We start from the raw sequence: 24,630 nt of genomic DNA, 5'->3' as shown, positions 1-24,630 counted from the left end.
TAGATACGGTTCTATTTACACACACCTCTGTATTTACTGAGTGACCACCGTGTCACACACAAATTTTCTACCTTCAAACGTATACATCTAAAGAAAATAGCAATCAGGGACACCCTACTAGTCAACCTACACTAGTCAATAAGCCAGGATCAAGCACAAAGGGCTACAACTGGCTTTTCACTCCTTCACTTAAATATGAATTAAAATGATTTAAAGAAAACTAAATAGTAAGAAAGCCAGGCACTGTTCTGCAGAAAATCAAACATTTTAAATAAGAGCTATGTTTTAGGAACATTTGTGTCAAAACTGCTTGTTAAAGGGGGAAGGAGAGCAATGCTAAAAGAGGAGTCTGTTTCTTAGCTAAATGTCTGCCCCATCACTGCAGGCACCCCTGCAATTGCCATTAAAGACTCAACTTAGGAGATAAATAAGCCATCCCTCATTCACCACCAAATTCCTACCCCCCTCACAACTCAACCAAGGCTACAGTGAAATCCACAGCAAGTCTCAGCTTCACTAGGAAGGCCTGCTAGTCAATGGTCTAGTCAATCAGCCAATCATCTAATAGGCAAGGGAAAAGGACCTCCCCAAGTTGCAGCAAAAACTAAAGTTCTATCATAAATATATTTGCACACTTATAGCAATTTTATAAGTTCACTGTGGTTTTTCGTGGGTATTGTTGCTAGTTTAACATGTCTGCCTATAGATAATCCAGAACTGAGCACGATAATTTTTATACCATCTCACCTCAAGTAGAGGCAGGATTAGCAAGTATGGTAATTAATCTACAATTTCTCCCTTCCCCCATATCTCCAGTGTTCCTACCCAGAGACAAAGACATCCCAGGTTATCTATACCGTGACTGACCAAGATTCACACAGTCCCGCCTGTTGTACTTCATAGAACACTCTAGAGGTCTTAGGAAAAGACAAATCCAGTGACAGAAGGAGAGACACCTACTGAATATTAACTCAAATATTAACAGCATAAAGGATATGCCAAAGTATTTTTCTTGAAAGGTTTTCACCACCAGAATTTTTCTTTCAGCTCTTCCAAAATCAATTTTTCAGTTTAACTTCTGTCTTAAGTACAAGTTGTTCCAAAACATGGTCCTTACCGCCTCTCTTGGAAAACACTCTGTTCCGTGTTTGATTATCTTCACAGTCATTACTAGACTCTTGGATAAAAATTTAACATGTGAATAGCATCTAAGTAATCACTGCAGTATTTATATTATTGTAGTATCTAAATAGTATTGTCACGAGAAATTACCAAGAAAAAATAAATATATTCATAAGTTAGCATGTGAACAAAATTTTAAATTTTAAAATAACAACAAAATACAAACACATTATTCAGTCAGTTCTTTTTAAAACTCACCTAATATACTTAAATACTAAATGTTTAGCATGTATCTGTCATGTTCTAAGCACAACCAAAAAATACAAATTTCATAAATGTCATGAAACAGTTTCAGAAATATCTGAACATCTGAGTAGTCAATCGGATCTCAGAAATGCATAACTATTATATTTTTAATGTCATCATTATTTCTGTAAATTGCCTTTCTTAATAAACCTGAGACATTACTGTTTTTTTAATATATGCAAAGTTTCCCCCATCCATCCTAATGGAAGCATTTGGGGATATCCTGGCTTTCTGTTCTTAGTAACATTATTAAGTAACATTATCAGAGTTTCTGCATAGTAGTATGAGGATCACTACACTGAAGGATGACTAAAAATTATCAGGAAAGTTGGTTAAAAATAAATTATCAGAACCCACCCTAGAGATATTTATTTTGAATGTGCAGAGTGACATCAAGGAATGAACAATTTTTCTAAATTAAAAAATTATACATTATTGATATAACGTTCAGTAATACCTTTAAGCTTTCTAGAAGATCCCAATAAAGCCATATTTGGAAAATACCAAGATGGTTTCAAGGAATCTTTGTACATATCACCAACATTTGGTACCGGAGAACTTTAGATCCCAGTTAACGACATATGTGGCTAACCAGATAAAAAGCGATCAGTTGTTTATATACAAAAGTACTAATCTACTCAATTAATATTGATTTATAGTAAACAATGACCCACAGGTCTTGTTGCAGGCTCCTATTTGAGATGATATCAACAATTGACAATACTCCTGAAGAGTCATTTAACATCAAGACAACCTTCTCAGAAGCAAGATTTCATACAAGGGAGTTGAAGAGGAAAGAATGAATTCTGGAAAGATTCTTAGAAAAATCTGGAATAATGGAATTATTAGTTGATGATATAATAATTCATCATCATCTGGAATAATGATGATGGTAGCTAACATTTATTGCCATATATGAAAGAAAACCTATGAATTAATTTGGGACCCGACAAGGAGAAAGACACCTCACATAACCTTTGGCCAACTGTTCTCCTAAAACAAACTTAGTTATTTTGACCACATTGGGAATTAAAATAGGCTAATGACATTAGGAGAAGTTGGGTGAGGAGTACAATTACATTAGAGGCAAGGTGAAGGAAATCTTCTGTACTATTTTTGAAACTTCTTGAGTCAAACGATTTCAAAATAAAAAGTTATTTAAAAACAAATTATCTCTGTAGACTTAAAAATAAAGCTAAGCACAAACAAAAATGAGATAATGAGCCCAAGATTAGTTATAATCTATTAATTATAGAAAACTAATGTAATAATAACACATAAAACTCAGTATCTGTCTGACACTCTTCTAAGTGAATTCTATTTTAACTTTTTAAATCTTCACAAAAACATTATGAGGTGGGTATTATCCTCAATTTATAAACAGAGAAAAAGAAATACAAAGTTAAACATGTTTTTTTAAGATAATACAACTGACAGGAAGAGAAGGATCTGGGTCTCAAACCCCAGGTGTCTGATTCCAAAATCTGAGCTCCTTCTTGCTATACTGTACCAGCTAAGGGACACAAGATACAGGAAAAATAACCACAAAATACACTATATATCTGTGTGCAGAGAAAAAAAGCTTCTATCATGATAGCAAACCCTGCTTTTTAAGTTATAAAGACTCCATAGATCAGTGGTTACCAAATCAAAGAGGCATCAGTCATCAGGGAGGCTTTTAAATACAGGATCCAGGGCCTCACTCAAACCTCCTCAATCAGGTTCTCTTGGGAAAGTATTATTAATTATTTAAGTCTATCTTCTGCTAACAATATCCTCACCATTTTCTGTATTCCTCCAAACCAGAGTGTCAGTACTTTTACATAAATGTCTTTGATTTCAGCAATGATCCAGTCTCAAATCCTTTTCCACTGGAAATACTTATTTGAGTCTGAATAAGGACCTACATGCCCCAAATTGTATTTATATATGAAAGTGAAATTTTGCTTCCTGACTTGCTCTACTATCCTCTTTTTCTTAAGGCAACACAGCATTCAAAAGTTGTCCTGCATAGATTAGTTAAGATAGATGACAACAGCCCAGATGAAGAAGGCTGAATTCTTGGTTAAGGCTCTGCCTATCCTACTTTGGTCACAAAGAGTCAGACACAACTGAGCGACTGAACTGAACTGAACTGATACTGCTTTGGGGCTTCTGTGGTGGCTCAACTGGTAAACAATTCACCTGCAATGTGGGAGACCTGGGTTGGGAAGATCCTCTGGAGAAGGGAACGGCTAACCACTCCAGTATTCTGGCCAAGAGAAGTCACGGATGAAGCACAAGCTGGAATCAAGACAGCTGGGAGACACAGTATCAATAATATCAGATATGCAGATGATGCCACCCTTATGGCAGAAAGCCAAGAGGAACTAAAGAGCCTCTTGATAAAAGTGAAAGAGAGTGAAAAAGCTGGCTGAAAACTCAATATTCAAAAAACAAAGATCATGGTATCTGGTCCCATCACTTCATGGCAAACAGACAGGGAAACAATGGAAACAGTGGCTGACTTTATTTTCTTGGGCTCCAAAATCACTGCAGATGGTGACTGCAGCCATGAAATTAAAAGACGCTTGCTCCTTGGAAGAAAAGCTATGACCAACCTAGACAGCACATTAAAAAGCAGACACATTACCTTGCCAACAAAGGTCCATCTAGTCAAAGCAATGGTTTTTCCACTAGTCATGTATGAATGTGAGTTGGACCATAAGGAAAGCTGAGCATCAAAGATGCTTTCAAACTGTGGTACTGGAGAAGACTCTTGAGTCCCTTGGACTGCAGGGAGACCAAACTAGTCAATCCTAAAGGAAATCAGTCCTGAATATTCATTGGAAGGACTGACGCTGAAGCTGAAGCTCCAATACTTTGGCCACCTGACGCCAAAGAATTGACTCATTAGAAAAGACCCTGATGCTGAGAAAGATTGAAGGCAGGAGGAGAAGGGGACGACAGAGGATGAGACGGTTGGATAGCATCACCGACTGGATGGAAATGAGTTTGAGCAAGTTCCGGGAGTTGGTGATGGACAGGAAAGCCCTGCGTGCTGCAGTTCATGGGGTCGCAAAGAGTCGGACACGACTGGGCGACTGAACTGACTGATAGGTGCCTTATAAAACCGTGTTTAAATAAATCAGAATTGGAACAGACCAAGATAATTTTATTTCCTCCTTAGCATGGATTCTAGACACTAAATTCTTAAGTCACTACGAAAAACAGTGAACTTACCTCTCCAGAAATCAGAGCTATCACCTTCTTCAAACTTGTTATTTGAAAAACCTACACGAAACATAAAATTAAATTTGTAAATTTCGGAAAACAACTACCTAAATCAAGTGACCAAAAACCAATTTCTTCTGCAGAAGAAAGAGAAACACCTTACAGGGACTGCTAGTTATGATGTCCCTTTAAAACTGTATAAATTACACACGACTATATATAAAAATAGTGAATTAGAATGCATATGCATTGTATGACAACTTCTGCCTTGTGTCACTTTATTAAGATTAAAATACCAGCCAATCTTATACTACCTGAAATGTTACATATTCCTCCATATGTACATGAGTGAAACATGGTATGTGTGTGTGTATCTCACTATAACCACTATGTACTTTCTATTCAAAATATCAAATTTTTAATTTTATAAATTATACTTTCATCTGATGGAGGACAACTAAATTACAATCCAATATCATATCATTTTTCCCTTCTCAGTATCAAGGAAATTCTACCAACCTCTGTTTATAAAATTTTAAAAACAATCTTTCACCAAACTCTGCTTTCAAGTTTCTCATTTAATAAGACCTTGTGTCTAGATCTATGCATCTCTGGAAAATATAGATGTGGCTCTAAAATTCACTTTAAAAGCATCTATCAGTAATATTTCATACATTTTTAATATATGAGTTTTAATAAAATGATCTTTTTGGTACCTGAGTAACTACAAGTTACTCAGATAATGTAACTTAAAATTAAATGTCAATATGCAATGACTCTCAATCATGATCTAATTCAAATAATAAAATATATTAAATTATGGCTTCAATAGTACAGAGACCAATCAATTACTGTTTGAGAGACATTAAGTTTATATGCAAAGTGTCTACATATCAAGTCATTTAATATCTCAGGCTCAACAAAATCTCATGTCCCAGCATTAAACTCCAGAGACATTTAATACACAATTAGCATATTAAAAAGTAAGTATCAGGCCACATATGGCCTCTATATATGAATGGATAACACTTTTTCCTTAAGCAGATATATAATTTCAAAATAAAGATAGTCCCTACAAAAACAGTATATATAACAAAACAGATTTTTTGGTTATTTTATTTATTTAAATACTTGCAAGTTTTGAAGTTGGTTCAGAAAAAGATTACACTCGACTACCCTCTACAATTGCCCCTTCCCCTCCATATACCTTTCCCAGAAAAGTCAAGTGCTGAGTCTCCAAAATGCTTGAGAAGTCTTCCATCTATGTACTATCGGTTTTGATCTCAAACTCTACATAAATTCTACTTTATAGTTTTTAAATTTTTTTAGACACAAAACACAAAACACAAATTCAAAACTTCTACTGGTTCTTTTGGAGAAGGAAATGACAACCCATTCCAGTATTCTTGCCTGGAGAATCCCAGGGACAGAGGAGTCTGGCAGGCTACAGTCCACGGGGTCGCAAGAGTCAGACACAACTTGGACAGAGGAGCCTGGCAGGCTCCAGTCCACGGGGTCGCAAGAGTCAGACACAGCTTAGCGACTAAACCACCACCACTGGTTCTTTGTTCAAGTAAAGATGGAAACTCAGATTCACCCCCTGGAAGTTTAAGATAGATCTCTTGCTGCAGGAGCAGGGCAAGGAACTCGTGAGTACAGGAGAAAAGAGGTGGGGTTCACCTGTGGGGTAAATCAATTTGATGAGATGCTGCAACAAGTAGCATGGCTATTAAAAAGGAAAACAAGAAAACTAAGTAGAATAGCAAACACATCCAAAGCAGCATAAAGTGCTGCTCTGAACTATGATTAGGAAAGTGATAGCACTCCCTTGTGATCTCCATGAACTCTTGGGAAAGGCACACACTTCCTATGTATGTTATAAGGAAACAGAACTCAATGACTGTAAGGTATCACTTAAGTTTCCATTGAAAGACATCATAAGCAGATTACCTCTGTTTCCAAAACTCTTTCCAACTCCAAAACCACCCACTCTGGACGTATTTTCTCTTTTATTAGACTCACCAGGATCTGAAAAGGTTCAGATACAATTAAAACTTTTTAAAGTATAAAATCAAGTGTGTCATCAATAACTAGGAATTAAATGAATCTGTGTGGTAAGGGAACTTCCAAGGATGAGGAGAGAGTATTACAGGAACTTATGAAATTAAAATATACCTGCAACTTCTTTTTAAAAAAATTCTTACATTATACCAAAGTAAAAACGTAAATATACTACTGCTGAAATACAGCTCTCAACTACTTGCTATTCTACTAGAGAACTTTAACCAAGAAATTCAATTCTACAATTGAACTCTATTCAATTCAACTCTCATTTTCTATATATTGAAACCTCACCCTGACAGATCCAGCTATTTACATTATACCTCTATGTGAAAGTCACTGCTAATGAAAATTCTATACTCTTGTCCTATTTTTATTCATTATTTATTCATTTTTAAAAAATATTTATTATTTATTTGGCTGCACCAGGTCTTAGCTGCATCATGAGAACTCTTAGTTGCAGCATGTAGGATCTAGTTCCCTGACCAAGGATCAAAGCAGGGCCCCTGGTATTGGCTGCATAAGAGGCTTAAGTCACTGGACCATCAGGGAAGTCCCTATTCATTTTCCTAGTACTTAAATCACACTCAATCTACTTTTTAAAATTAGAGTTAAGATGGAGCTAATATAATAACGAAAAAATGCTAACAATACCACTTCCCTTTACCTCCCACTCCTCCATAGTATTTCCCCATATCAACCTTCTTAGTTTTATATTCCACTATACAACTCTGAACACCCAACATTTTAATTCATAAAACAACTTTCCATACTCCACGCTGTGAACTTCTAATATCTTCTATTTCCTACATGCTATTCCTTCAGCATGACATTCCTTGCTTTCCTATTTTTCCTAGCAAAATTCTTTTCACTCTTCAAAAGCCTGAGTCAAAACCCACCTCTCCTGTGAAGTCCTCCTTCAGTCCTCCATCTGTAATCAATTCATCAATCACATTCCCACAGCATACTATGTGTATCTCTTTTTAAGCAATATTTCTTTCCATGTGCTTCTCTACCACGAAATTAAGAATTTTGAGGGCAGAGTTTCTATGGCAAGCAGCACAGTTATTTAAAACATAAACTTAAGCACCCCAAACATCACAAATAGCCACTTTAAACTATCATTGGGATAATTATCATAATCTTGTGATTTTCACAAATTGTCTTCCCTACATCTATAATATCCTAATACAGAGGAGCTAAGAGATCTGTGAAACTCCTAATGCCACATGCAAAACTGTGTATATGCAACTATCAGCATTTTTATCAGATTCTAAAAAACCATGTGATTTAGGAAGATAAGGCTTTTTAGGCCATATCTCACAGAAGATAAAAAGCCAACCAATATACATTTTAGGTAATTAAAAGTCAATTTTAAAACCATGTTACTAGATATATCCAAGTTGTGAGAAAAAATACCATAAAGATTGAAACAAACTAGAATGGTAAACTGAATCATTTGGGAAAGGTGTGGTTCTTCTATAAATTTCCAGGATTATATGCAGTATTAAAGAGTACTTTTTTTTTCTTAAATATTATCAGAGTATAGTTAATTTACAATTCTGTGTTAGTTTCAGGTATACAAAGTGATTCAGTTTACATATACATATATTCATTCTTTTTCAGATTTTTTCAAAGATAACTTTTAAAGTATCAATATTCACAGTTTTGATCAGAAATTTACTGTATTTAAATCTACAACATATTGAATTAACAATTCATAGTAAAATCTCAGTGATGGTTTTCTCATTTAAAAAGGCTCTAGTCAACAATGTTTAGAAGTCTGCATCAAAAAATATCATTCTAAATTAGGATTTTAAAATATATCCAAATATTAAGTAGCTCCCTGAGTGTCATATTAAGCTATTTGTTATTTCCTAGTAGTAGCAAACAAAATCCACACTTGAATCTCTAAGCACAACTACATGGTCCAAAACATTACTGCCTCTCACTTAATATGTAGGCTTAAAGATAAAAAATAAATATATGCATCTTCAACAAATTTCATTAGTAGAAGAAATATGTCAAAACATAAAATTCACACTTATGTTATCTGTATATTAAAAAATTAAGTTTTCTAAGTAGCAAATGAAATATCATATAACAACATTCAGTTTCCAATGAATAAAAATATATACAAATACCAAAGTTTTTCAAAAACTAACATTTAATAAATTCAAGAATAAGTGTCATGTATATTTAAAACTATTAACCCTAGCTTAGGGCCCCATAAGAGAAATTTATTTAAAAATCCATATGACCATTTGAGGTTCTAATAGTATTTTGTTGCACTATAATAAAACACAGTGCACAATATTTTCAGCAGTTTAATAACAAATCTAAAAATGGAAAGGAGGAAACTATTTTGCTGTGTCATTCTCTGTCACATCTAGTGCTGGTTGTTCTGAAAGTGACAATAAAAACTTTCAATTTTGGGAAAACAACCTCTTAAAACTAGTGAGCTAACAAAACTGTTTCACATACTGCCTTTTCTTGAGAAACATAAAACTTAAGAAAAAGGGCCTTCACACTCTAGTCTCTGGAGTTTCTCCCATTCCTCCCATGCCAATGGGAACAATAACCATCAACACATCAAGAAGCAGCTCTGGGAAGCAACTCTCTTTAACCAATCTACCCATCTAATCAATTCAACTATTTCCTACTATCTTAAAATGTAAAACAGTGAAAAGAATACTGGTATTAAAAAAAAATCATCATCCCAACCAAGTCTACACTAAGTTATATCGGATTTAACCTTGCACTAAACAGCCATAAAAGCCTCTATTCATTCCACTATTCACCTATTAAAACAGATGATTAAAGAAAGATACTTACCTCTGTTTCCCAAACTCCTCCCAGAGGCAAATCCACTTCTCATGAAATGATCTCTTCGAGACGATCCATCACCCATTTCTAAAGTAAATAACATTTGAAGCAAGTCAAAATAACAAAAAAGTATCCTGGTGGTAAGTAAGCTTTAAACCATCTAAATGTGCCATCCACACGGCATAGGAGGAATTTTACATAGCAGTAAGAAAGATGAGTAGCCTAGTAGAAAAATGGGCGATGAATAAGAATAGGTAGTCCTCCAAATGAAAAAAAAAAAAAAAACGCTGACTAACTCCCACTCATAATTAAAGACACTGAAAATCAAAAGAAGAATATAACTTTTCCCAACCATGACTGACTGGAAACAGTTTGCTAATATGAATCTAGTAGAAGACCTTAATGGGGCTTTCCTCATAGCTAAGTCGGTAAAGAATCTGCCTGTAATCCACAAGACCTAGGTTAGATCTTTGGGTTGGGAAGATCCTCTGAAGAAAGAAACAGCCACCTATTCCAGTATTCTTGCCTGGAGAATACCATGGACAGAAGAGCCTGGCAGGCCACAGCCCATGAGGTTGCAAGAGTTGGACATGACTCCGACATGACTTAGTGACTAAACTACCACCAGAAGACCAGACATTTCTCCAAAGAAGACATACAGGTGACCAACACACACATGAAAAGATGCTCAACATCACTAATTATTAGAGAAATGCTAATCAAAACTACAATGAGTTATCACCTCACACAAGTCAGGATGGCCAACATCAAAAAGTGTACAAACAACAAATGCTGGAGAGAGTGTGGAGAAAAGAGACCCTCTTCCACTGCTGGTGCGAAGGTAAATTGATACAGCCACTATGGAGAACAATACGGAGGTTCCTAAAAACTACTAAAAACAGAAGGACCCTATGACCCAGCAATCCCAACACTGGGCATATACCCAGAGAAAAACGTAATTCAAAATGACACATGTACTCCAATGTTCACTGCAGCACTATCTACAAAAGCCAGGACAGGGAAGCAAGCAAAATTTCCATCAACAGAGGAAATGAATAAAGAAGGTGTGGTACACACAGACAATGGAATATTCCTTGGCCATGAAAAGGAATTAAATTGGGTCACCTGTAGAGACATGGATATACCTAGAGACTGTCATACAGAATGAAGAAAGTCATAAAAACAAATATCATATATTAATGTATAAATGTGGAATCTAGAAAAATGGTACAGATGAACCTATCTGCAAAGCAGAAACAGAGACACAAACATAGAGAACAAATCTAAGAATATCAAGAGGCAGGGGCTTGGGGGAAGGATGAACTGCGAGACTGTAATTCACGTATATACACTATTGATGCTATGTGCAAAATAGATAACTAATGAAAATCCTACTGTATAGCACAGGGAACTTTATTCATTGCTCGATGGAAGGAAATCTAAACAAGTGGAAATATATATATTACTGATTCACTTTGCTGTACAATAGAAGCTAACACAACATTGTAAAGCAACTATATTCCAATAAATATTGTTTTAAATGCCAAGACTAGTCAAGGACGTAAGGAAATAAGCACGAATCAGATACAACATTGAAACTATAAACTAGATCCACCTTGATCCTAATTTTAAAGGAAAATACTTTTTGAAAATATACTAGTATACTTTTTCCTGTGGATATACTCACATGGTAACACAGATACACATAAAAATGTTTTGATAAGCACTGTCTATAACAGCCAAGAAAAAGAGTGAAAGGAGAACAGACAAATTACAATCATCCACAGAACACTGTAAATATTCACAGAACTAAAAACATTAAACTGGTGACTTTCTTCAACAATAGAATGTTCATAAAAACTGACCACATGGAAGGCCAAAATGTAAATTCAACAATTTCAAAAATCAGTTATCACATACACAAAACTCTCTAATTGCAATGCAATCAAATTAAAAATTGCTAGAAGACAAATACTGTATATTTTTGCTTATAAGTGGAATCCAAAAAATAAAACAAGTCAACAAATACACAAAAACAGATAAGATGAACAGATATAGAAAACAAACTAGTGGTTTGCCACATGGGAGAAGAGTGAGGGAGGTATGAAATAGGTGAAGGGGAGGTAAGAGGCACAAACTACTAGTTATAAAATAAATAAGCTACAGGGATGCAATATACAGCACAAGGAATATAGTCAGTATGTTACACTAACTTTGTATGGTGTATAATCTATAAAAATAGCAAATCACTATTATACACTGACAACTAATGATCGAGTAACTCAATTATACAATTTTAAAATTCTCTTACATTTGGAAACACTTCTATCAAAACAGTTCAAAGGAAAAAAATTACAATGGAACTTTAGAAATACTTAGAATTGTATGATAAAATGACACATATCAGAAATTACATTTTTATACAATAAGAACTGAAAATTAATGAGGTAAACATCCATCTCAACTAGTAAGAACATTAGAAAAACAACAAATCACAGAAGAGTAAAGGAGAAAAATGGTGGTAAAAGCAGGCCTCCCTGGTGGCTCAGTGGTAAAGAACCCACCAATGAAGGAGACACAGGTTCAATCCGTAGTTCAGGAAGGTCCCACATGCGATGGGACAACTAAGCCTGTGTGCCACAACTACTGAACCAGTGCTCCAGAGCCCATGAGTTGCAAATACTGAAGCCCATGCAACCTAGAGTCTGTGGTCCACAACAAGAGAAACCAGTGGAATGAGAGGCCCATGCACTGCAACTAGAGAGTAGCCCCCACTCACCACAAGTGGAGAAGGCCTGTGCAGAGCAATTAAGACCCAGTACAGCCGTAAATAAATACAACTAAATAAATCTTTTAAAAATGTTAACAACAAAAAATAATGAAAGAGGAAACAAACATATAATAGTGGCTCAATAAAGCCAAAACTAAGTTCTTTAAGAAACCAATGACCCACTCCAGCACAAAGGACTCAAAGTGGGGAGATGGAAAAAGGTATTTCATGCAAATGAAAATGACAATAAAGTGGGGGATGCAACACTCCTATAAACAAAACAGACTTCCAAACAAAAGCCATAAAAAGGCTAAAGAAAGACACTATATAATGACAGACGAATCAATACAAGAAGAGGATATTACTCTCAATGACACATACACTCTCAATATAGGAGCATATAAATTTATATAAATATTTTATATTAAAAATTATATTTAAATACTTAATTATATATAAATACAAAAACATATAAGTATATAAAATATCATATTCTTTGCAGAGAAATCATGGAGAACTCTATACAGTCAGCAAACACAAGACCGGGAGCTGACTGTGGCTCAGATCATAAACTCCTTATTGCAAATTCAGACTGAAACTGAACAAAGCAGGGAAAAATCACTACATCCTTCAGGTATGACCTAAATCAAATCCCTTACAATTATACAATGGAAGTGAGAACCAGATTCAAGAGATTAGATATGATAGAGTGCCTGAAGAACTATGGATGGAGGTTCATGACACAGTACAGAGGGCAGTGATCAAGACCATCCCCAAGAAAAAGAAATGCAAAAAGGCAAAATGGTTGTCTTAGGTGGCCTTACAAATAGCTGAGAAAAGAAGAGAAGTGAAAGGAAAAGGAGAAAAGGAAAGATATACCCATGTGAATGCAGAGTTCCAAAGAATAGCAAAGAGAGATAAGAAAACCTCCCTCAGTGATCAGTGCAAAGAAATAGAGCAAAACAATAGAGTGGGAAAGACTAGAGATCGCTTCAAGAAAATGAGTGATACTAAGGGAACATTTCATGCAAAGATGGGCACAATTAAGGACAGAAATGGTATGGACCTAACAGAAGCAGAAGATATTAAGAAGAGGTGGCAAATACACAGAACTATCCAAAAACGATCTTCATGACCCAGATAACCATGATGGTGTGATCACTCACCTAGAGGCAGACATCCTGGAATGTGAAGTCAAATGGGCCTTATGAAGCACCACTATGAACAAAGCTAGTGGAGGAGATGGAATTCCAATTGAGCTATTTCAAATCCTAAAAGACGATGCTGTGGAAGTGCTGCACTCAACACGCCAGCAAATTTGGAAGACTCAGCCAGTGGCCACAGGACTGGAAGAGGTCAGTTTTCATTCCAATCCCAAAGAAAGGCAATGCCAAAGAATGTTCAAACTACCCCACAATTGCACTCATCTCACATGCTAGCAAAGTAACCTTCAAAATTCTCCAAGCATGCTTCAACAGTACATGAACTGTGAACTTACAGATATTCAGGCTGGATTTAGAAAAAGCAGAGGAATCAAAGATCAAATTGCCAATATTCACTGGATCATTGAAAAATCATGTACTCCAGAAAAACATCTACTTCTGCTTTATTGACTACACCAAAGCATTTGACTGTTTAGACCTCAACAAACTATGAAGAATTCTTAATGAGATGGGAATACCAAACCACCTCACCTGTCTCCTGAGAAATTTGTATGCAGGTCAAGAATCAACAGATAGAACTGGACATGGAACAAAAGACTGGTTCCAAATAGGAAAAGGAGTAGGTCAAGGCTGTATATTGTCACCCTGCTTGTTTAACTTATATGCAGACTACATCATGCAAAATGCTGGGCTGGAGGAATCACAAGCTAGAATTAAGATTTCCAGGAGTTATATCAATAATCTCAGCTATGCCGATGACACCACACTTATGGTAGGAAGCAAAGAAGAACTAAAGAGACTCTTGATGAGGGTCAAAGAGGACAGTGAAAAAGTGGCCTTAAAAGTCAACATTCAGAAAATGAAGATCATTGCATCCAGTCCCATCACTTCACGGCAAATAGATGGGGAAATAATGGAAACACTGAGAGACATATCTGGGGGGGCTCCAAAATCACGGCAGATGGTGACTGCAGCCATGAAATTAAAAGACTCTTACTCCTTGGAAGAAAAGTCATGACCAACCTCAACAGCATATTAAAAAGCAGATACATTACTTTGCTAACAAAAGTCCATCTACTCAAAGCTATGGTTTTTCCAGCAGTCATGTAGGGATATGACAGTTGGGCTATAAAGAAAGCTGAGTGCCGGGGAGGAGCCAAGATGGCGGAGGAATAGGACCGGGAGACCACTTTTCCCCCTACAAATTCATCCAAAGAACTATTGAACGCTGAGCAAATTTCACAAAACAACTTCTGATCGCTAGCAGAGGACATCAGGCGCCCAGAAAAGCAACCCATTGTCTTCGAAAGGAGGTAGGACAAAATATAAAAGATCAAAAGAGAGACAAAAGAGCTAGGGACAGAGACCAGTCCCAGGAAGGGAGTCTTAATAGAGGAAGTTTCCAAACACCAGGAAACCCTCGCACTGGCGGGTCTGGGGGAAGTTTTCAAATCACGGAGTGCAACCTAACCGGGAGGAAAAAGTAAAGAAGGCCCACAGATTACGTGCCTAAAAGCAACTCCCAGCAGAAAAGTACCCCAGACGCCCGCATCCGCCACCAGCAAGTGGGGGCAGAACGGAGAGGAGCGGGTGACATTGCTTAGGGTAAGGACCGGCCCAAAGGCCCTGAGAGCAATCGGAGGGAGCTTTTTTAAACTGTGGGATAGCAAGAGAGAAAATTTACCGGCCCGAACACACTGCCGGCCGTTCACAAAACAAAGGGACTGAGAAACTCCAGAGAAGAGCTAGCCTGCGGCAGACCGGCCCATCCCCGCCAGAGGTAGGAGGCAGGGGGGAGGGGAAAGGGGCAAACTCGGCCCCAGAGATGGCATCCCCTCCCACAGTGCAAACAGGCCTCCAGTTTCTATCCAAAGACTTCCTGAGATTCTGGATGGTCAACATCTGCCACCGGGAGGATGGCGGCTAGAGGCCAGCTCCTGAGAACAAACACAAGCTGCTGGCACCCGAGAGGCATGCACAGAAACTGAGGCTGGGGCCACGGAGGGGAAAGGGCGCGCCACACCCAGGGAGAGTGTGCCCCTCAAGCTCCTGGCTGCCTGAGCCGCTCAGGCCGGGGAAGGCACAAAACGCAGGTGCAACCGAGTCCACGCTTTTGTGGAGTACGCGAAAACTGGAACCACACGCAACACAGGGCACGCTCCCTATAGAGCAGCCGGGAGCCTGAGCAGTGTTGACGGGGAAAGCACAGACACCCGTGAGCAGGGGCAAACCCAGTGTGCCCAGAACACTGTGAATGCTCCCCACACACAGCGATATCTCTCTGCAGCGCCCCGCCCTCCCGGTAGCAGGACTGAACTAGCGAACCTAAATACGAGATCACCTCCGCCCGCCTGTGTCAGGGCGGAAATTAGACACCGAAGAGACGGCAAACAGACGCCAAATAAACAAAGGGAACCGCTTCAGAAAGGACCGGTGCAACAGATTAAAACCCCTGTAGGTAACACCGACTACACCAGAAGGGGCCTATAGATACGGAGAAGTGTAAGCTGGAATGAGGAGCTATCTGAAACTGAACTGAACCCACACTGACCGCAACAGCTCCAGAGAAATTCCTAGATAGATATATATATTCTTTTTATAAATTAAAAAGTTTTTTTCTTTTTTTTCTTTTTAATTTTCTCTCTTTTATTTTCTTTTAAAATTCCCTACTACTCCCCCATTACTCCTTAACTTTCATTCTCATATAGTTTTACGATTTTTTTAATTAGGGGAAAAAATTTTTTTTTTCTTTTTTTTTCTTGTTTTTCTCTCTTATTTCATCTTAAAGTACTCTAATACTCCTCTATTATTTCTTAATTTTCATTTTCATTTCACTATAACCTTGCAAAAAGAAAAGAGAGAAGTCCTCTTTTTAAACTGAACTTCATAATTATTTCTAGATTTTTTGTGTGTTTTTGTTTTGTTTTTAAATATTGTATTTTAAAGAGTCTAACCTCTATGCTTGATTTTTAATCTTTGTTTTTCAGTATGTGATATAAATTTTGGACATTTAAGAATCCAATATTCAGTTCCCATTTCTATTCAGGAGTGTGTTGATTACTCCCTCCCACTTTTAACTCTCTGTTTTCTACCTCAGAACACCTCTATTTCCTCCTTTCCCCTTCTCTTCCCAATCCAATTCTGTGAATCTCTGCGGATGTCTGGGGTACGGAGAACACTCTGGGAACAGACAACTGCGTAGATCTGTCTCTCTCCTCTTGTGTCCCCCTTTTTCTCCTCCTGCTCATCTCTATCTCCCTCCTCCCTCTCCTCTTTTTCATGTAACTCCGTGAACCTCTCTGGGTGTCCCTCACAGTGGAGAATCTTTTCACCATTAAACTAGAAGTTTTATTATCAGTGCTGTATAGTTGGAGAAGTCTTGAGACTGCTGGAATAAATAAAACTGAAATCCAGAGGCAGGAGACTTAAGCCCAAAACCTGAGAACACCAGAAAACTACTGACTACTCGGAACATTAAGTAATAAGAGACCATCCAAAAGCTTCCATACCTACACTGAAACCAACCACCACCCAAGAGCCAATAAGTTCCAGAGCAAGACATACCACGCAAATTCTCCAGCAATGCAGGAACATAGCCCTGAGCATCAACATACAGGCTGCCCAAAGTCACACCTAACACACAGGCCCATCTCAAAACTCATTACTGAACACTCCATTGCACTCCAGGGAGAAGAAATCCAGTTCCACACACCAGAACACTGACGCAAGCTTCCCTAACCAGGAAAACTTGACAAGCCCATCGTCCAACCCCACCCACTGGGTGAAACCTCCACAATAAAAAGGAACCACAGACCACCAGAATACAGAAAGCCCACTCCAGACACAGCAATCTAAATAAGATGAAAAGGCAGAGAAATACCCAACAGGTAAAGGAACATGAAAAATGCCCACCAAGTCAAACAAAAGAGGAGGACATAGGGAATCTACCTGAAAAAGAATTTAAAATAATGATAATAAAAATGATCCAAAATCTTGAAAACAAAATGGAGTTACAGATAAATAGCCTGGAGACAAGGATTGAGAAGATGCAAGAAATGTTTAATAAGGACCTAGAAGAAATAAAAAAGAGTCAATTCAAAATGAATAATGCAATAAATGAGATCAAAAACACTCTGGAGGGAATCATGAGTAGAATAATGGAGACAGAAGGTAGGATAAGTGAGGTAGAAGATAAAATGGTGGAAATAAATGAGGCAGAGAGGAAAAAAGAATCAAAAGAAATGAGGACAACCTCAGGGACCTCTGGGACAATGTGAAACGCCCCAACATTCGAATCATAGGAGTCCCAGACGAAGAAGACAAAAAGAAAGGCCATGAGAAGATACTCGAGGAGATAATAGCTGAAAACTTCCCTAAAATGGGGAAGGAAATAGCCACCCAAGTCCAAGAAAGCCAGAGAGTCCCAAACAGGATAAACTCAAGGCAAAACACCCCAAGACACATATTAATCAAATTAACAAAGATCAAACACAAAGAACAAATACTAAAAGCAGCAAGGGAGAAACAATAAATAACACACAAAGGGATTCCCATCAGGATAACAGCTGATCTATCAATAGAAACCCTTCAGGCCAGAAGGGAATGGCAGGACATACTTAGAGTAATGAAAGAGAATAACATACAACCTAGATTACTGTACCCAGCAAGGATCTCATTCAGATATGAAGGAGAACTCACAAGCTTTACAGACAAGCAAAAGCTGAGAGAATTCAGCACCAGCAAACCAGCCCTTCAACAAATGCTAAAGGATCTTCTCTAGACAGCAAACACAGAAAGGTTGTATAAACGTGAACCCAAAACAAAGTAAATGGCAACGGGACCATACCTATCAATAATAACCTTAAATGTAAATGGGTTGAATGCCCCAACCAAAAGACAAAGACTGGCTGAATGGATACAAAAACAAGACCCCTATATATGCTGTCTACAAGAGACCCACCTCAAAACAAGGCACACATACAGACAAAAAGTGAAAGGCTGAAAAAAAAACTATTTCACGCAAACGGAGACCAAAAGAAAGCAGGAGTTGCAATACTCATATCAGATAAAAGACTTTCAAATAAAGGCTGTGAAAAGAGACAAAGAAGGACACTACATAATGATCAAAGGATCAATCCAAGAAGAAGATATAACAATTATAAATATATATGCACCCAACATAGGAGCACCGCAATATGTACGGCAAACGCTAACGAGTATGAAAGAGGAAATTAATAGTAACACAATAATAGTGGGAGACTTTACTACCCCACTCACACCTATGGATAGATCAACTAAACAGAAAATTAACAAGGAAACACAAACTTTAAATGACACAATGGACCAGCTAGAACTAATTGACATCTATAGGACGTTTCACCCCAAAACAATCAACTTCACCTTTTTCTCAAGTGCACACGGAACTTTCTCCAGAACAGATCACATCCTGGGCCATAAATCTAGTCTTAGTAAGTTAAAAAAAAATTGAAATCATTCCAGTCATCTTTTCTGACCACAGTGCAGTAAGATTAGATCTCAATTACAGGAAAAAAATTATTAAAACTTCGAACATATGGAGGCTAAATAACACGCTTCTGAATAACCAACAAATCATAGAAGAAATCAAAAAAGAAATAAAAATATGCATAGAAATGAATGAAAATGAAAACACAACAACCCAAAGCCTATGGGACACTGTAAAAGCAGTGCTAAGGGGAAGGTTCATAGCATTACAGGCCTACCTCAAGAAACAAGAAAAATGTCAAATAAATAACCTAACTCTACACCTAAAGCAACTAGGGAAGGAAGAAATGAAGAACCACAGGGTTAGTAGAAGGAAAGAAATCTTAAATATTAGGGCAGAAATAAATGCAAAAGAAACTAAAGTGACCATAGCAAAAATCAACAAAGCTAAAAGCTGGTGTTTTGAAAAAATAAAATTGACAAACCATTAGCAAGACTCATTAAGAAACAAAGGGAGAAGAACCAAATTAACAAAATTAGAAATGAAAATGGAGAGATCACAACAGACAACACTGAAATACAAAGGATCATAAGAGACTACTACCAGCAGCTCTATGCCAATAAAATGGACAACTTGGAAGAAATGGACGAATTCTTAGAAAAGTATAACTTTCCAAAACTGAACCAGGAAGAAATAGAAGATCTTAACAGACCCATCACAAGCACAGAAATCGAAACTGTAATCAAAAATCTTCCAGCAAACAAAAGCCCAGGACCAGATGGCTTCACAGCTGAATTCTACCAAAAATTGAGAGAAGAGCTAACACCTATCTTACTCAAACTCTTCCAGAAAATTGCAGAGGAAGGTAAACTTCCAAACTCATTCTATGAGGCCACCATCACCCTAATTCCAAAACCAGACAAAGATGCCAAAGAAAAAAGAATGGTACAGGCCAATATCACTGATGACCATAGATGCAAAAATCCTTAACAAAATTCTAGCAAACAGAATCCAACAACATATTAAAAAAATCATACACCATGACCAAGTGGGCTTTATCCCAGGAATGCAAGGATTCTTTAATATCTGCAAATCAATCAATGTAATACACCACATTAACAAATTGAAAGATAAAAACCATATGATTATCTCAATAGATGCAGAGAAAGCCTTTGACAAAATTCAACACCCATTTATGATTAAAACTCTCCAGAAAGCAGGAATAGAAGGAACATACCTCAACATAATAAAAGCTACATATCACAAACCCACAGCAAGCATCACCCTCAATGGTGAAAAATTGAAAGCATTTCCCCTGAAATCAGGAACAAGACAAGGGTGCCCACTCTCACCACTACTATTCAACATAGTGTTGGAAGTTTTGGCCACAGCAATCAGAGCAGAAAAAGAAGTAAAAGGAATCCAGATAGGAAAAGAAGAAGTGAAACTCTCGCTGTTTGCAGATGACATGATCCTCTACATAGAAAACCCTAAAGACTCTACCAGAAAATTAGTAGAGCTAATCAGCGAATATAGTAAAGTTGCAGGATATAAAATTAACACACAGAAATCCCTTGCATTCCCATACACTAACAATGAGAAAACAGAAAGAGGAAACAATACCATTCACCATTGCAACAAAAAGAACAAAATACTTAGGAGTATATCTACCTAAAGAAACAAAAGACTTATACATAGAAAACTATAAAACACTGATGAAAGAAATCAAAGAGGACACAAACAGATGGAGAAACATACCATGTTCATGGATTGGGAGAATCAGTATTGTCAAAATGGCTATACTACCCAAAGCAATCTATACATTCAATGCAACCCCTATCAAGCTACCAATGGTATTTTTCACAGAACTAAAACAAATAATTTCACAATTTGTATGGAAATACAAAAAACCTTGAATAGCCAAAGTAATCTTGAGAAAGAAAAATGGAACTGGAGGAATCAACCTGGCTGACTTCAGACTATACTACAAAGCCACAGTCATCAAGACAGTATGGTACTGGCACAAAGGCAGAAATACAGATCAGTGGAACGGAATAGAAAGTCCAGAGATAAATCCACGAACCTATGGACACCTTATCTTTGACAAAGGAGGCAAGGATATACAATGGAAAAAAGACAACCTCTTTAACAAGTGGTGCTGGGAAAACTGGTCAACAACCTGTAAAAGAATGGAACTAGAACACTTTCTAACACCATACACAAAAATAAACTCAAATTGGATTAAAGATCTAAATGTAAGACCAGAACCTATAATACTCCTAGAGGAGAACATAGGCAAAACACTCTCTGACAGAAATCACAGCAAAATCCTCTACGACCCACCTCCCAGAACATTGGAAATAAAAGCAAAACTAAACAAATGGGACCTAATGAAACTTAAAAGCTTTTGCACAACAAAGGAAACTATAAGCAAGGTGAAAAGACAGCCCTCAGATTGGGAGAAAATAATAGCAAATGAAGCAACAGACAAAGGATTAATCTCAAAAATATATAAGCAACTCCTGCAGCTCAACTCCAGAAAAATAAATGACCCAATCAAAAAATGGGCCAAAGAACTAAACAGACAGTTCTCCAAAGAAGACATACAGATGGCTAACAAACACATGAAAAGATGCTCAACATCACTCATTATCAGAGAAATGCAAATCAAAACCACAGTGAGGTACCATTACATGCCAGTCAGAATGGCTGCTATCCAAAAGTCTACAAGGAATAAATGCTGGAGAGGGTGTGGAGAAAAGGGAACCCTCTTACACTGTTGGTGGGAATGCAACCTAGTAGAGCCGCTATGGAGAACAGTGTGGAGATTTCTTAAAACACTGGAAATAGAACTGCCGTATGACCCAGCAATCCCACTTCTGGGCATACACACGGAGGAAACCAGATCTGAAAGAGACACGTGCACCCCAATGTTCATCGCAGCACTGTTCATCATAGCCAGGACATGGAAGCAACCTAGATGCCCATCAGCAGACAAATAGATATGGAAGCTGTGGTACATATACACCATGGAATATTACTCAGCTGTTAAAAAGAATTCATTTGAATCAGTTCTAATGAGATGGATGAAACTGGAGCCCATTATTCAGAGTGAAGTGAGCCAGAAAGATAAAGAACATTACAGTATACTAACACATATATATGGAATTTAGAAAGATGGTAATGATAACCCTATATGCAAAGCAAAGAAAAAGAGACACAGTTGTACAGAACAGACTTTTGGACTCTGTGGGAGAAGGCGAGGGTGGGATGTTTCAAGAGAACAGCAGCGAAACATGTATATTATCTAGGGTGAAACAGATCACCAGCCCAGGTGGGATGCATGAGACAAGTGCTCAGACCTAGTGCACTGGGAAGACCCAGAGGGATCGGGTAGAGAGGGAGGTGGGAGGGGGGATCGGGATGGGGAATACATGTAAATCCATGGCTTATTCATGTCAATGTATGACAAAAACAACTACAACATTGTAAAGGAATTAGCCTCCAACTAATAAAAATAAATGAAAAAAAAAAAAAAAGAAAGCTGAGTGCCGAAGAAGTAATGCTTTTGTACTATGGTGTTGGAGAAGACTCTTGAGAGTCCCTTGGACTGCAAGGAGATCCAACCAGTCAATCCTAATGGAAATCATTCCTGAATATTCATTGGAAGGACTGATGCTGAAGTAGAAACTCCAATATTTTGGCCACCTGATGTGAAGAACTAACATTTGAAAAGATCCTGATGCTGGGAAAGATTGAAGACGGGAGGAGAACGGGATGACAGAGGATGAGATGGTTGGATGGCATCACCGATCGAGGGACATGAGTTTGGGTAAGCTCTGGAGTTGGTGATGGACAGGGAAGCCTGGGGTTCTGCAGTCCATGGGGTCCCAAAGAGTCGGACATGACTCAGCAACTGAACTGAACTGAAATATAGAAAACAAATACTAACAGACAAATGGATGGGAATACAATAATAGAGGAGACTTGAAGACCTCACTGACATCAGTGGACAAATCTTCCAGACAGAAAATAAGGCAACAGAGATCCTAAATGACGTATTAGAACAGTTAGACTTAATTGATATTTTCAGGACATTCAGTTCAGTTGCTCAGACTCTTTGGTTAATACAGTAAATTTTGTTGTTATATGTATTTTTTTAATTGAAAATATACTAGAAGTAGCATATTAGCCTGCTGTGAACTTCAACAAAATCAAAGACTACTGTCATGAGTTTAATTTTCTAGCCCAGGTCCTACCACTTCCACCTATCTTCTCAGCTTTATAAAAAATGTAGGTGAACAAGATGGAGACAAGTGACAGGGGGAAAACAACAGCTCCCTTATCTTGATTTGTTTCTCTTATTTGCCAAGGACCTCCCTAAGTTAGTTTTCAGATCCCAAAGAAGCTCATATTATCTTTTTTTAATTAAATATTTTACTTTTTTAATTAATTTATTTAATTGGAGTTTAATTACAATATTGTGGTGGGTTTTGCTATACATTGACATGAATCAGCCACGGGTGTACAAGCCATGGGTGTACATAGCTGTACCTGTGTACAGCCACAGGTGTTCCTAGTTTGGAACAAGGCTGTTCCAAACCATCCTCCCACCTACCTCCCCATCCAATCCCTCTGGATTGTCCCAGTGCACCAGCTTTGACTGCCCTGTTTCAAGCATCGAACTTGGACTGGTCACCTATTTCACATATGGTAATATACATGTTTCAGTTCTATTCTCTAAAATCATCCCATCCTCACCTTCTCCCAAGAGTTCAAAAGCCTGTACTTTATGTCTGTGTCTCTTTTGCCGTCTCGCATATAGGGTCACTGTTACCATCTTTCTAAATTCCACCATATATATATGCGCTAATATACTGTTATTGGTGTTTTTTACTTCTGACTTACTTCACTCTGTATAATAGGTTCCAGTTTCAATCACCTCATTAGAACTGACTCAAATACGTTCTTTTTATAGCTGAGTAATATTCCACTGTGTATATGTACCACAACTTTCTCATCCATTCATCTGCGGACAGACATCTAGGTTGCTTCCATGTCCTAGCTACTGTAAACAGTGCTACAATGAACACTGGGGTACACGTGTCTCTTTCAATTCTGGTTTCCTCAGTGTGTGTGCCCAGCAGTGGGACTGCTGGGTCACATGGCAGTTCTATTTCCAGTTTTTTAAGGAATCTCCACACTGTTCGCCATAGTGGCTGTACTAGTTTGCATTCTCACCAACAGTGTAAGAGGGGTCCGTTTTCTCCACACCTCCAGCATTTATTGTTTGTAGACTTTTTGATAGCAGCCATTCTGACCACCGTGAGATGGTACCTCATTGTGGTTTTGATTTGCATTTCTCTGATGATAAGTGATATTGAGCATCTTTTCATGTGTTTGTTAGCCATCTGTATGTCTTCTTTGGAGAAATATCTGTTTAGTTCTTTGGCCCATTTTTTGACTGAGTCGTTTATTTTTCTGGTATTGGGCTGCATGAGCTCCTTGTGGGTTTTTGACATTGAAAGTTGCTTTGTTTGCTATTATTTTCTCCAATTCTGAAAACTGTCTTTTCAACTTGCTCATAGTTTCCTCCGTTGTGCAAAAGCTTTTAAGTTTAATTAGGTCCCATTTTGGTTTTTTTGCTTTTATTTCCATTACTCTGGGAGGTGGATCATAGAGGATCCTGTTGTGATATATGTCAG

General features: G+C 37.6%; 1 protein-coding gene and 1 long non-coding RNA gene across 7 annotated transcripts in view; one reads left to right on the top strand and one right to left on the bottom strand.

The window, feature by feature from the left end:
• Window positions 1-24,630, bottom strand: part of LOC122689688 (probable ATP-dependent RNA helicase DDX4) — an 83,997-nt gene that overhangs the window by 41,017 nt on the left and 18,350 nt on the right. For 5 of the 6 annotated variants that reach the window (XM_043896331.1, XM_043896335.1, XM_043896333.1 and 2 more), the window contains exons 4-7: window positions 9,538-9,615; window positions 6,592-6,669; window positions 4,651-4,701; window positions 1,118-1,177 (exon numbers count right to left, since the gene is read on the bottom strand). In XM_043896331.1, coding sequence (XP_043752266.1) covers window positions 1,118-1,177; window positions 4,651-4,701; window positions 6,592-6,669; window positions 9,538-9,615 — 267 coding nt within the window. The remainder of the gene's footprint in view (window positions 1-1,117; window positions 1,178-4,650; window positions 4,702-6,591; window positions 6,670-9,537; window positions 9,616-24,630) is intronic. The other variant, XM_043896334.1, reaches the window with a different exon arrangement.
• LOC122689695 lies at window positions 14,615-17,859 on the top strand. Its single transcript, XR_006339893.1, has 3 exons — window positions 14,615-14,774; window positions 15,890-15,894; window positions 17,849-17,859. It is a non-coding gene; the product is annotated as an uncharacterized LOC122689695 (long non-coding RNA).

The sequence above is a fragment of the Cervus elaphus genome, chromosome X (assembly GCF_910594005.1).
Source record: "Cervus elaphus chromosome X, mCerEla1.1, whole genome shotgun sequence".
NCBI lineage: Eukaryota > Metazoa > Chordata > Mammalia > Artiodactyla > Cervidae > Cervus > Cervus elaphus.
Note: the sequence above shows the minus strand (reverse complement) of the source record. Positions and strands in the feature narration are given on the sequence as shown.